At 40.5% G+C, this 13,864-nt stretch overlaps 1 protein-coding gene across 2 annotated transcripts in view; it reads right to left on the bottom strand.

Moving 5' to 3' along the window:
- Positions 1–9,401: 9,401 nt before the first annotated feature.
- Positions 9,402–13,864, bottom strand: part of LOC126302901 (ankyrin-1-like) — a 53,019-nt gene continuing 48,556 nt past the window's right edge. For both annotated transcript variants that reach the window (XM_049991755.1, XM_049991756.1), the window contains exon 3: positions 9,402–10,274. In XM_049991755.1, coding sequence (XP_049847712.1) covers positions 9,794–10,274 — 481 coding nt within the window. In that variant the 3' untranslated portion in view covers positions 9,402–9,793. The remainder of the gene's footprint in view (positions 10,275–13,864) is intronic.

Here is a 13,864-nt window from a genome sequence, read left to right as displayed (position 1 = left end):
TATTTGGCAGACAATACAAACAACGCCTGTAAACCATTAAAAGATCAGTGCTGATTCAGTTTGGCCACCATCTACTTTCTATGGCAATGAGTTCAGTACTCCAACAACAGATTAATAACACATTTCTTCCCCTGAACCTAAGAGCAATCGTAATAGTTCATTCCTCTTTTGTGTTGCTTTCTAGCGTGATTTTAATTTTGTTTCGTTTAAGAACTGTCTATCTGGACGTAGGTTTCAATTATTACAGGAGCTATTGCATTTCTGCACAAAATCTGAACAATTCATATTTTAGTATTTTCTTAACTTGTGAAATCTGATAGACTTGATTATATGTAAGTCGCTTCCCATTTACAGTAAATGAAATATTGTAACAGATCCCTCCCATTGCATTAAGGCCCCTGCTCGGGCAAACCATCTTTCCCCAGAGTGCCTGACACCCTTTTGTAAACAATGTGAGTCACCACACCTCTGGAAAGGGAAGGAATGTACAGGGTGGCAGCTAGTTGAGGAATAATTTAGGGGATACAGGTTATTGGATACGGGTTACATGTGTGGATGCTGGAGTGTTCTGAAGTGCAGAACACAGTTGGTTCTCTCTCTTATTATCGAGACCTCGAGCAGAACACATGTCTTTCTTAGCAGGCAGTGCCTCTGGCTCTACACTCCTTGACTGGCCACCAGCTTAAGTTAACATGAACCACATCCCAATCCACTGCCCATTTAGTTGTTCATCCTCCTAGACTGGCCTACACCTGGTAACTTCCAACCCTGGGCGCGCCCTTTCTATTCCCTATATTGAAATACATTCTCTTTATTTTACCTAATTACCTAATCACTTAACGGCAGTCGTGGATGCTCACTCACAAGTCCTCACTGGTCTATTTCCTGTGCATTGTCGTCGCAAGCATAATCCAACCACCTTCTTCCCTCTCGCTGCCCATGTACAGCAGGAAACTGGTACCGAGCCTAAAACCTACAGTGGTTTTGCTGACTGTTTCGTTCATCTGCACAGAGGCTTTAGAATAGTAAGAGGGACATTATGTCACATGGGGAGTCAATGCAGACAATACTTTTCCCTGATCCAGTATGAAAGGAATATATCAGTACTGGTATAGAAAACGCTCTGCCATTTGCTCTACATTACACAGGTCGGTTTCTGAAGATTTCTGCGTCAACCCCCATACTCTGCAGGCGACTGAAGTGCATAGCACAGGGTGCTTTCCATGGAAACACACAGTAAGCTCTCTCCCCATTCCATTAATGTATGGAGTGAGGGAAAGCTGACTGCATTATTGGCTCTGTAAGTGCTGTTATTAGTCTGATATTGTTTTCGCTGTTACTTACATAGAGGGTTGTGGTATATTCCTGTATTCCTCAAGTAGTACCAGTTTTCGAAGCTTTTAACAGTTATGCAAAGGATGAGCCAGACTGTAGGGGATTTTACTTTATTATATCAGCTTTCAAACGGTAACTTCATTTTTCCATTACGGCCAAGCCACGGACGAAAGTGTTAGCTGCCTGTAAATTCCCACAGTTCAGCAACAGGAAGTCAACACTGAGGCAGGGCACCTTGATCACACATCTCTCTCATGTGCTTATAAGGTAATGTAGCCTCAGGCGTCGCTTAGCAGGCAACGCTCTGGAATGTTCTATGCCACCGTCACGGTTTGCTTGGTCCTGACCAATCAGGGAGGAGAAAGCCACGTGGTGCGTCGAATATACCCGGCCGCCCGTCGCCGGGCCCGCTCTCTTGTATTCTTGCTCACCCGCGAGTCGGACGCGCGTCCTGTGGCAGTGAACATCTCCCGCTTCTCCCGGTGCTGCGGCACTGTGGACTTAGTTTTGGCAGACAACAACTTTCGGTAGCTTCGCGAACTGCGTTTCGCCAAACTCTACGCTCTGGCTCACCCTCACCTGCCTAGGCCCATGTGACCCCTTTTTAACATGCTTTCGCCAATAAATGGCCTCTGTCAAAATTTTCTCCTATTCATTTCATAACGCCCACCATCTGCCCGTATGCCCATCCTGTACAGTTATTTCGCAGGACAGTTGGCATGTGTCTTAAGACATCTGACTCTTCAGGTTGTTCAGAATTTCTGTGAAGTTCTCTCGTGGATGAAACAAACCTGTCCTCCTTACTATACATTTAATATTTCGTTTTAGTTTGTGTTTGGTATGTAACACACTGGAGAAATGTTGAAAAAATATACAAAATAGCTGTTTCGTAAGTATTTACACGTCCAGTGAAGAGAAGTCTGCTACCTGCTTTTGCTTTAGCAACAACTGAGTCCATGTCATCAATTCTTTTCATATGTCAACAGACTGTTACATCCAGCTACTTGTGTGCGTTGAGTAATTCCAGCTGTGACTTGCTGATATGGAATTCATATGATAGTATGTTTTAGCGTTTTGTGAAGCACGCAGTATTATATTTCTGAGAATTTAAAGCAGGCTGCCATTTCGTCCCATTTTCAAACCTTATAAAGGGATGAGCAACACATTTACAAGCGTACACCTGAAGTTCATCATGCATCTGTTAATGACTCTCCACCCCACATGAGGTGATGCTTTATCCTTGTGGAACAGGCTCAGTTGTGACAATCCTGTTACCACATATGATCAGACTTCCGTTAATAAACATTGCTGTGTGCTATGGCAACGAGACACAAGAAATACCACGTCCACTTGACTGCCTTGATCCACGGATTTCACGTCTCATGGATTTCACTTGAGCGGAGTTTTCAAAATTCCCACTGGTTGGCACGGAGGAGTTCATTCGGCTAAGGATCCTCATCCAGCGGTTGCATTAATGTATGTCAGATCTACGTTTGCTATCCTGCTTTATTTATTTGTAGGGCCTGTATCACGTAAAGCAACCAAGCCCGTAAGTGCCCAATGCCATCCTAATGACACACCAGCTCCATATTGTAGATACGAAATCCGAGTTACCTGCTCCTGAAATAAACAAGAACCACACAAGCCACACAATGCTGCAGATATGCAATGAATAGGTAGTATCTGATGATGAATCACTATAGTCTGATTAAAATTACTTGATAGTTGACATCTGTCACTTGACGCTAGAGTGTTGCCACATTGGCTGCCAGCTGCCACCCAGCTGTAGCCTACATACTAACATCGTGTGTCTCTTCAGAAATACTATTAATTTGTAACACACAGCAATGTTGGAAGCAGCCATCGCGAGATATAACAGACATGTGAGATTCTCTTTCGACAGCTGATTTTAAGTGACCAACGACTGAACTGCAGCATATGATGGGTTTTTTAGGCCTGAATTTAAACTCTTGTCATAATCACAACCTCGTTATGTGCATTGTATCTGAGATAACGGCAATCAGCAATCTCCAGGAGACAGTTTTTCCCCTCAACAAAGACCAATACATTGATTCACGCACCATATTCCCCATATTTAGCACCCTCTGACTTCTCTCTGTTCCCAAGGATAATTAGACTTGAAAGAGAAGCGTTTCTTCCATGAAGAAGACGTAAAACACAGTGTCATGAAGGTGCTAGCTGGTATCAAAGAGGACGAATTTAGAGAATACTTCCAACATTGGAATTAACATTTGGACAAGTGTATTAAAGTCAACGCAGAATACTTTGAAGCAGATTAAATCCATATTTGAAAAGTAATAAAGCAAATGCTTTCTGCAAAGAAATTCCAATCATTTTTGGGATCCTCCTCATATTACACCATCTGTACCGCAAAGATAAAAGTCAGTTCAGCCTGGGATCAGAACTGAAGATGAATTATACCGTTTACACGGCATAATCTAGATATGGGTGTAGTTTACAGGACTTGAACATAGCATCATACTTGTTTGTACAAAGTACTTTAAAGTAACAAAATAACGTAGAGGTTGACTAAAACAGTTTACAAGGACCAAAGACAAGCGTTGTCTTCGACAACCACCAATATTTCTCTGTTTGTACCTTGAAAATGATCAGGAGTTCACCTGTTGAAGTATTTGTGGTTGTTGAAGGCGCCACCCGGCTGCTTTCCCTTACGTTATTCGAAATTTTTTTACGCTGAGAAAATCTCACTTTCAGACAGAACTGTTGTGTAATGGCTACGAAGGAAGTATTTTTCAACTGTTGTTGATTTTTAACCCTCAAGCGGCTGCCTTGGTTTACTAAGTCAACCTGAATTTACTGTTTTGCTGTAAATTCTAATTACTCATTGCTGAACTGCTGGCAGTTCCACCTATCTTCGAGCTGATCCTCATTTAGTCATCTACATTGTTGCTGGAGTTGTAATTGATGATTATTTTTGTCCATGCTGTGTTTGGTGTGCAGTGAACCACATAATGGGTAATGTAAGGAACATTTTTATATTAATTATTTGTACCATCGCTTTAATAAGTTAAAATATTTCATTATCAAATAAGTTTCATTTCTGTTTGTATCTTTAGGGCTCGTTTCAAACAAGGGTTGTCAGAAGAAAATTTGAAAAGCTTTCAATTCAAATTCAGAGTCATGAATAAGATGCTGGTGATGACAATTTTGATTTTATTTGTGAGTCTTTTGTTGGTAAAAATGATAAAACCACGTGGTCTAAGCAAAGCTTTGCAGTCAAAACAGCAAAGACGCCCTCAAAAAACATAATAAAACGTTTCCTGTTCCAGACAGGCCTACTAAAGGTATTACAGATTACTGGATGACTGGTGAGGAAATGACTGAGTCACTGGTGCAAATACACCAACTTAAATATTATAAACCCGATGTCACAAAACAACTATTCTAGAGTGAGAGTGTAAAGAAGACTTCAAGGTAAGAGTTCTGTGCTCTTACTGGAACACTTATTTTGATCAGCTTCAAGGGCAGAAATAAAAGTTGAAGAACTTTCAAGTAATGATGGCACTGGTATCACACACTGAACCGCCAAAGGGACTTGTATGGGGAGGGAGGGGGCATATTCAAATAATGAGACATGTAAACAGACAGAATACACCACTGCAGTTGGCAACGCCTATATAAGTATATTTCATAGTTGTTAGATCGGTTATTGTTGCTACAATGGCAGGTTATCAAGATTTAAGTGAGTTTGAATTTGGCGTTGTAAACAGCCCACGAGCAATTGGATGCAGCATCCGCGAGGCACCAATGAAGTGGCGATTTTCCTGTAGGATCATTTCCTGAGTGTACTGTGAATGTCAGGAATATGATAAAGCATCAAATATCCGACATCGCTTTGACCAGAAAAATATGCTGCAAGAACAGGACCATAAATGACTGAAGAGAATCGTTGAACGTGGCAGAGATGCAATTCTTCCGCAAATTGCTGCAGATTTCAGTGCTGGGGCATCAACAAGTGTCAGTGATCGAAAACTTCAACGAAACATCATTGATATGGGTTTTTGGAATGAAAATCCCACTCATGTGCCCTTGACACTGCACTACGAAAAGCTTTACGCCTCACCAGGGCCTAATAACACCGACATAAAAATGTTTATGACTGGAAAGAAGTTGCCTGGTCAAACGAGCCTCGCTTCAAATTGTATCAAGTGGATGGATGTGTACAGGTATGGAAACAATCTCATGAATCCATGGATCCTGAATGTCAGCAGGGAACCGTTCAAGCTGGTGGAGGCCTGTAATGGTGTGGGGCATGTGCAGTTGGAGTGATATGGGTCCCTTGGTGCATCTACATACTACTCTGACAGGTGATATGTACGTAAATATCCTACCTAAGCACTTGCATCCATACATGTCCTTTGCCCATTCCGACAGACTTGGGAAATTCGAGCAGGGCAATGCGACATCCCACACGTCCAGAATTGTTACACAGTGGTTTCAGGAACACTCTTCTGAGTTTAAATACTTCTGGTGGCCACCCAACTCCCTAGAGATAAACATTATTGAGCAAATCTGGGGTGTATGTCTTGCAACATGCTGTTCAGATGAGATCTCCACCCCCCCCCCCCCCCCCATAGTCTTACGGATTTATGGATAGACCTAGAGGATTCTTGGTGTCAGTTCCCTCCAGCACTACTTCAGACATTAGTCGAGTCCATGCCACGTCATGTTGCGGCACTTCTGTGTGCTTGCAGGGTCTCTGCACGATATTAGGCAGGTGTACGAGTTTCTTTGGCTCTTCAGTGTAGTTCTCAGACCATGTAGATCATACAGATGGTTCTCATTTCTCCGCAGAAGAATGAGGTTTGATTATGAAGTGACAAGAACACAAAGGCATGAGAAAGATAAAGCAGCAGTGATCAGGTCATATTAGGATAAATTTGTTACAAACTGTAAGGAAAGCAACAATTTTGGTGAGTGTGCAATCATATACGAGATGCTGACAGCTTTTAGAGAGAGATTACACAGGCCAATGATGGAAAAACATTTTTGCTGTAAATACCTTATTCTTATGTCTTTTAGAGGGGAAATTCAAATATGAGAATTAAAAATCTGTAACACCCACCATTTCTTCATTTTATTAAATTACGTGACTTCTTAAAGAATGTAACAGCTTTTATATAGGTCAAATTATTTTAAAAGCAGGTGTAATGAATGTAGATGATGTTGGTAGCAGTTCTGAAAAACATTTGCTGGCAAGAAAATGTCGTTTCTATTTTTGTGATAATAGATCGTGTTTTGTTTACTGTCAACCTAACCTCACTTTCCCATTTCCTGTACATGGTGCTCAGTACAATGTCTAATAGTGGTTGTAAAAACTCTGCTTACAGTTTTTGTTACATCTGTGGTGCATTGTGATTAAAAAACACCAAAGAAACATTACAGACTTTGTGAAAAAGGTTTATCTATCATACTTTGGATCTAAACTTGGTTATCAACATTAATCTTGGGCGCTGCATAAGGTATGTTATTTGAGTTAACGATCTGAGAAAATGGTCCTAATGATATGGAGGGAGACAAGAAATCATTCCAATGATTGCTACTTTTGTAGTGTTGATATTACTGGTCATAATTAGAAAAACAAGAAGGTAATAAGCTACCCTAACCTTCTGTCCACCATCCGACTTGTAGGGCATGGTGTAGAATTGCTGGCTCCTGAACTACCAGATGATTTAAATTCTATCCAACAGAAATATTTTCTGATGTGCAATCTGATTTACATGAACCAAATATTGATGAATTCCATTGTAGTACAGAAAGTCTACAGCCCAAATTGTTTACTCAGACTGAACTTAACAATTTCGTTATGGATCTGGGCTTAACGAAAGAAAAAGCTAAATTGTTTGGCTCTAGATTAAAATAAAACTTATTAGCAGTTGGAACCAGCATATATATGTATAGAAAGAGAGAGGAGCAATTTTCCAAGCTTTTTCAACAAGAAGGTGATTTAGTGTACTGCTCAGACATTCCCAATCTTATGAATGAGTTTGGTACTGAATACAAAAAGGACGACTGGAGGCTGTTTATTGATTCATCCAAAACTAGTTTAAAGGCTGTTTTATTACAAAATGGTAACATGTATGAATCTATACCTGTTGGACATTCTGTACAAATGAAAGAAATCTATGAAAACCTGGAAATAGTGTTAAATGAAATAGGCTATTCTGCTCATGGTTAGATGTTATGTGGCGATCTAAAAGTAACATGAATGGTGCTTGGTCGGCAAGGTGGCTGTACCAAATTTCTATGATTCTTACATGAATGGGACAGTAGTGCTAGGGATCAACACTGGTGCAGAAAGAGCTGCCCTGTGAGGAAGTCTTTAAAACCTGATGAGAACATTCTATGCAGAAACCTTGTAGATCCAATAAAACATACTCCTACCACCTCTACATATAAAGTTAGGCCTAATGAAACAGTTTGTAAAGACTTTGCCTAAACATGGACCATGTTTTAAGTATCTCTGCCAAAAGTTTCCATACCTTTCAGAAGCTAAACTAAAAGAAAGCATCATTGTCAGACCTGAATCCACAATGACCTTAAATGAGAAAGAATGATGGTTATCATTCAAGCAACTCATTAGAAAGTTCTTAGGACATGAAAAAGACCCAGAATATGTTTCTATTAAAGCTACAGTGTTAAAGAAGTTTAAAACTTTAGGATGTTTAATGAGCCTGAAAGTTCACTTTTTGAACAAGCGCCTTGATTACTTCCCTCACAATATGGGAGATGTTAGTGAGTAGCATGGAGAATGATTTCACCAGGACATTAAAGTGATGGAAAAACGCTACCAAGGCCGCTGGTACACCAACATGATGGGAGACCACTGTTGGTCACTTTACCAATAAGTTGAGCAAGAAACTCATCATAGAAAAAGCTACTCAAGAAGCTTGAAGGAAAAAGAGAAAGAAAATACAAACCTATTCCAGCTGAAAAGTGAAAACTCTATTAAGTAAAAACAACTGTAAATACAAACCATGCTTATTTTGTAACAAAGCATTTCATTAATGTCTCCATTTATCATATAGCATAGGATTTTTATACTGTATAATTTTTATACTGTAAGCATAATGCTCGAAAACCATGGACAATAGAAAAAAACTTGGGCTAGATTTGGATTCAGCTCATAAAAATATATAAATATCAGCTACCAAAGTAAAAAATGTTTTTTCAAAAAACATTTTTCGTTGGCCTGTGTTATTGTTCATTCAGTACATAACAAACAAACCAGCCAAGTATGGCTTGAAATTTTTTGCTATTTGCAAGGCCACATCATTCTACACATCATCAGTTGGTGGAACAGAATCAGATGCCCTTACAAGGTGCCAAATAAAGTATATAACATTATGCTTTGACTGGTAGAAAATGTGGATGGATCCAAATGAAATAATACTTTTGGTAATTGGTGTACTAGTTTTCCAATAGGAGTTTCACTTTTGCAGAAACACATCACTTACATTGGCACTTTGAAAATAAAAAGGCTCAAACATTGTTGCAGTCCAATGTAGGAAACCCAAGAAAACCAACAAGGATATGTTTGAAACAGTTGTCTCAACAACTTACAGGAAGCTCATTAGTTACAGCATTCCACATTTTTACCCTTACAAATGATCCCAAAATGTTTTTCGCACCTTATAAATAGGAATAACCTTGACAACTGGAAGAGCGTGCAAACACAGTGAAGAGTCGCTGCTTTATGTATGCAGGAAAAAGGAATGTTATTACCAAAATGTGTTGTAGTCAGTCTAAGATGTTTATGTGCAAAAATCATTCTTCCATTGTCTGTGGAAACTGTACATGTGGCACTTTGGATGAAGTGGTGGAACAGGAAGAGTATATTTTTGTGTATAAGTAACAACACGATTAATAGATAACCTGAGTATGATACAATTAGTGGTATAGAAGTAATATACACTGTAAAATACATGTCGACCAAATGTGATGTGAGATTAGTCTGTGCGTTAGAAATTTGTGGTTAAATCAAAGAGTGGGGTACTTCTTCTATGAAGATTAAATAAAATTCAAACACTGAAATATATGTTTATTTATGTAAAAAGCAAAGTAAAGTTTTCTATCAATACCAAACATATTGAGGCACTATTTTTCGTGCCCCTAAAGAACATGAAGGCTGGTTGGCGACTACAGATGTTACAAAACTGACATGACCGCTCGAGAATTAAAATGGTTGCTCAACTAACGTTTTTCAGATCTTTTCCTAATGAGAAAGAATAGTTATATTACTTATGTTACTATCCATGTTGTACCTATTGCTGAGTTGTTACTGGAGTAGAACATGCACTAGACAGTGAAGGGTGCAAACATTGTACACAGGATTAATACTTTATTTAAAGATAATGTTAAGTCATGACGTGATGCTTTGTTTGTTTTCCTCCTGATTTTTGTTGCCTTGTAAACTTCACGTTAGAATCCCTACGACTGGCTGGTGATTGTTATTTCTAGCAAGGTCCAGTGGTGTGGCCCCTCTGTCACTCCTTGCGCCCCTGTCAGATCCCGCCTCCAGCAGCGCAGCTACCACTTCTGTGTGACCATAGCGTGCCGCAAAGTGCAGTGGCGTCCACCCACAGTCACCCTTGGAGTTGGGGTCCGCAGAATAAGCCAACAGCAGCCGCACGACAGCTGCGTCGCCTTTCCATGCAGCTAAGTGCAGAGGTGTGCTCTGCTTCCTGTTCCTGTCTTCCAGGCTTGCACCACACTCCACCAGATACTTCACTGCATCCACGTGTGCCTCCCTCGCTGCACAATGTAGGGCGGTCCCCATGTACTTGTCCCTCACTCCTAAGTTAGCACCTGCGGCAAGCAGAGTCCGTATCTCCTCCACTGCCCCCTCCTCAGCTGCCTGGATCAGCCTCCTGCCTTTCTCCTCGCCCGAAAGACTCCTGTAGAGAAAATTGAAGTTCTTACACTCTACTATAAACACATAAATCAAATGAAGGTAATTCTCATAGCAATGAAACTGCGCGAATATGCATCTGTCCAGTGAAAAATTAAAAAAGTAGCAGCATCCAATCTGCAATGTGGAATAGTCTGAAAGTCAATGTAAAAGATATGTATGTATATCAGCATGCTCTCATCAAAGTTGTCATTCATGTACCATTACAACTTACTACAATTCAACTCATGAGTGAGTCATTACATTTTACAATAATTCATTCTAGACACAAATCAGGATGTTACTGTTAACCACTTTTTGACCTCTGTAGAAACATATACTTACTACAGCTAACACTGGATCTCTGGACAGCAATATATTCTGATACTTTAAGGGGAAAACACAAAACTAATCACATCTCTAGGAATTGGATCTCTGAACAGCAATATCTTCTGACACTTTAAAGAGAAAACACAAAACTAATCACATCTCTAGGAATTTGATGGCAATGTCTTCAAATGGCAGCATAAAATATCACTCCAGTTAGCCAAATTCTGTCCATGCCATCACCAATTAGAGAAAATTACAGCTTTGCAGAAAACAGTTTGTTGACATATTACAGATATGTAATTCTTTTATGCTTTCCTGGCGATCTGTTGACATCTTGGATGTTCGGGAATCCAGCCAGATGTTCGCATCGTTCTCGGACAATATTTCAACAGCGTGCCTCGCTGTCTTCTTCAGGGAGGGCGGGCTATTCTCGTGCTTGCATTGCACTTTTTAGCCATAGGCGTGATTTACAATTTTATTTTCTTTTAATTACAACTGAAGTGCTTGCAGAAAGGTGCTTTACAGGTTTTTTTTTGCACTTTGTTGTGGTCATTATGAGTATACATTTTGAATAACAATACATCATTAACAAGTATATATATTTAACAAGGTTATATTTCAGTTTAACAAAGTATATAGTGCTAGGTTTTAACAATGAGACATAATTAAGAGTTATATTTTAGTTTCTCAATGTATATTTTACTAGAGCTAACAATGTTTATAATAATAGAATAGTAATAGAATTTAGAAGGGGAGATGGTAAGGGAGAGGTTTGGGGGGATGGCAGTAGATAAAGATGTAAGTATTGTCATAAGGTAATATAAGACTATGATTGTTCTCATTGTTGTGTATTGTGTTGCTGTGCGGAATTTACATGGGATATGTCTTATTTTATTGATATATGTACAGTAGAGTGTGTGGATGTATAGTGTTTCTGCGTGTGATTTGTGTGTAATATTTCTTGATTTACGTCTGTGTTCGGTTATGGAGCAGAGCAAATGAGAAGAGGTTTTTGAAGTTAGTCTATGGGTAACGTATAATGATGTTACTATTGTTACTAGTTTTTGTTGTACGATTGTGGCTATTTTCTATTTTCATATTTGTCGTATTTGTCAGTGGCAGATCAGAAAGTTAGTCTATGGGTAATGTATAATGATGTTACTATTGTTACTAGTTTTTGTTGTACGATTATGGCTATTTTCTATTTTCATATTTGTCATATTTGTCAGTGGCAGATCAGGACTGAGTAGTTGAAGAGTGTGCCAGCTTGTTTAAATGTGCGAGTGTAGTCGTCTTGTTGTTTTGTGTGTGTGTGTGTGTGTGTATGTGTGTTGTGTGTGGGAATGTGTGAGTGTGTGTGTGTGTGTGTGTGTGTGTGTGTCTGTGTGTGTGTGTGTGTGTGTGAGAGAGAGAGAGAGAGAGAGAGAGAGAGAGAGAGTGATGTGATGTGATTGGTGGTTGGGTGTTGGTTTCCGTGTTATGTGTCTGTCATGTTTTACTGTCTGACGTCTAGGTGGGGAGGGGTAGTGGTATGAGTTACCAGCGGTTTCATAGTAGGGGCTAAATCTGGGAAGTGGGTTGATATGATTTGTGCTACTGTACGCGCTGGGCAGATATATTTGTGTTTGGGGAGTCGTTGAGTATGAGGTCTTCTTGTAATTAGGTTTTCCATGTAGGTCTTTGCGTTAGTATTCGTTGTCCGTAGTTCGCGCGCAGTTTTGTCAGTCATGTCTGGAGTGGTTCCATATTAACTATTTCGTATACGTCATTGCTGGGCGTCCTTGCCGGGAGTCTCGCGAGGTTGCGGAGCAGTCGTCGTTCTGTGCTGTATAGTCTGTCTGCTACCGTGTGTGGGATGGCGTATTCAAGGACAGGTCTGATACAGGTTTTGTATGTGTGTACAGCTGTTTCCATGCTGCAGTCACGGAGGCGTCCTTGTACTTGTCGTATCAGTCTTTGGCGTTTTCTGGTCTTGTCGAGGAGGTAGTTCAGGTGAGTCAGCCAGTTCATGTGTTTGTCTAGGAACACGCCAAGGTACCTGGCCGTGTTGACAAGTCTGAGTGGCGTGTTCCAGAGTGTTAATTGTATGTCGTTGTCGTTTTGTTGTCTCTTTTTGGTCAAGTTTCTGTGTCGAAAGAGTACAGTTTGTGTCTTTGCTGGGTTTGGTCTGATTCTCCACTTTTTCATCCAGTCTTCGAGTCGTTTTAGGTATACGTCCGTCTTTCTTTGTATAGTTGACGTCCTGAGTGATGCACACCAATAAGCTGTGTCGTCTGCGTTAAGGGCTAACGTTTCATCTGGGGCTTGGGTGGTCGGTATATCTGCTGTGTACAGCAGTGGGGACAGGATGCCGCCCTGTGGCACTCCTGCTTGTGGGGTGAAAGGTTGGGAGGAGGCGTTGTATACAAGTATGTTGCATACTCGGTCGGTGAGGTATGCTTCTACGAGCCGGACCATTTTGATAGAGATCCCTATCTCGCACAGCTTGTACAGGAGTCCGTCATGCCATAGCTTGTTAAACGCCCTCTCAATATGCACGAATACTGCGAGGGTGTACCGTCCATTGTTAAAGCCCTGTGTGATTCCGTTCACAAGTTTGAACAGTGGATCATTCGTGGAGTGGCTGCTGCGGAAGCCAGCTTGGATCATGGGAAGGAGTTCTTTCTGTTCTACGTATGTCTTGAGTCTGTCTGTGATGATTCTTTCATAGGTTTTTCCCAGTACATCTAAAAGAGAGATGGTTCTGTAGGATCGTGGGTCTGTTCTTAGTTTGTCTGGTTTAGGGATCATGATTGTCTTGCTTGTTTTCCAGGCAGTTGGGATGGTCTCTGTGCTGATGCAATAGTTGAATATGAGAGAGAGGATAGGGATGAGTGTAAGGAGGGGGGCCTTTTGTAGGTGAATTCGTCGTATGTCGTTCCATCCCGTCAGTATTGCGTCCATTATTTCCTTGTCAGTTATAGGTTTAGTTAGGGAGTTTTCGTTTTCTGTCTCTACTGTGTGTGTGTTAAGTAGTCGTGAGAGTTGGAGCTCTACTGTTCGTCTGAAGACTTCGTCGAAGTTGTTGTCATGTGGCAAGGAGTATACTTCTAACACGTCTTTATAGATGTCGGCTTGTTGTTGTGGGTCTGTCGTGGGCTCGTTGTTTGTAATTAGTGTGTTCGTAGTTGTTGCTCTTTGTCCAGTCAGTGTTTTAAATCGTTTCCAAAATTGTCTTCCGTTTCTGTAGTTAAGTCTCTCGCATGTTTCTTCCCATTGCCTTTGTCG

This window comes from Schistocerca gregaria, unplaced genomic scaffold (genome assembly GCF_023897955.1).
Source record: "Schistocerca gregaria isolate iqSchGreg1 unplaced genomic scaffold, iqSchGreg1.2 ptg000180l, whole genome shotgun sequence".
Taxonomy (NCBI): domain Eukaryota; kingdom Metazoa; phylum Arthropoda; class Insecta; order Orthoptera; family Acrididae; genus Schistocerca; species Schistocerca gregaria.
Note: the sequence above shows the minus strand (reverse complement) of the source record. Positions and strands in the feature narration are given on the sequence as shown.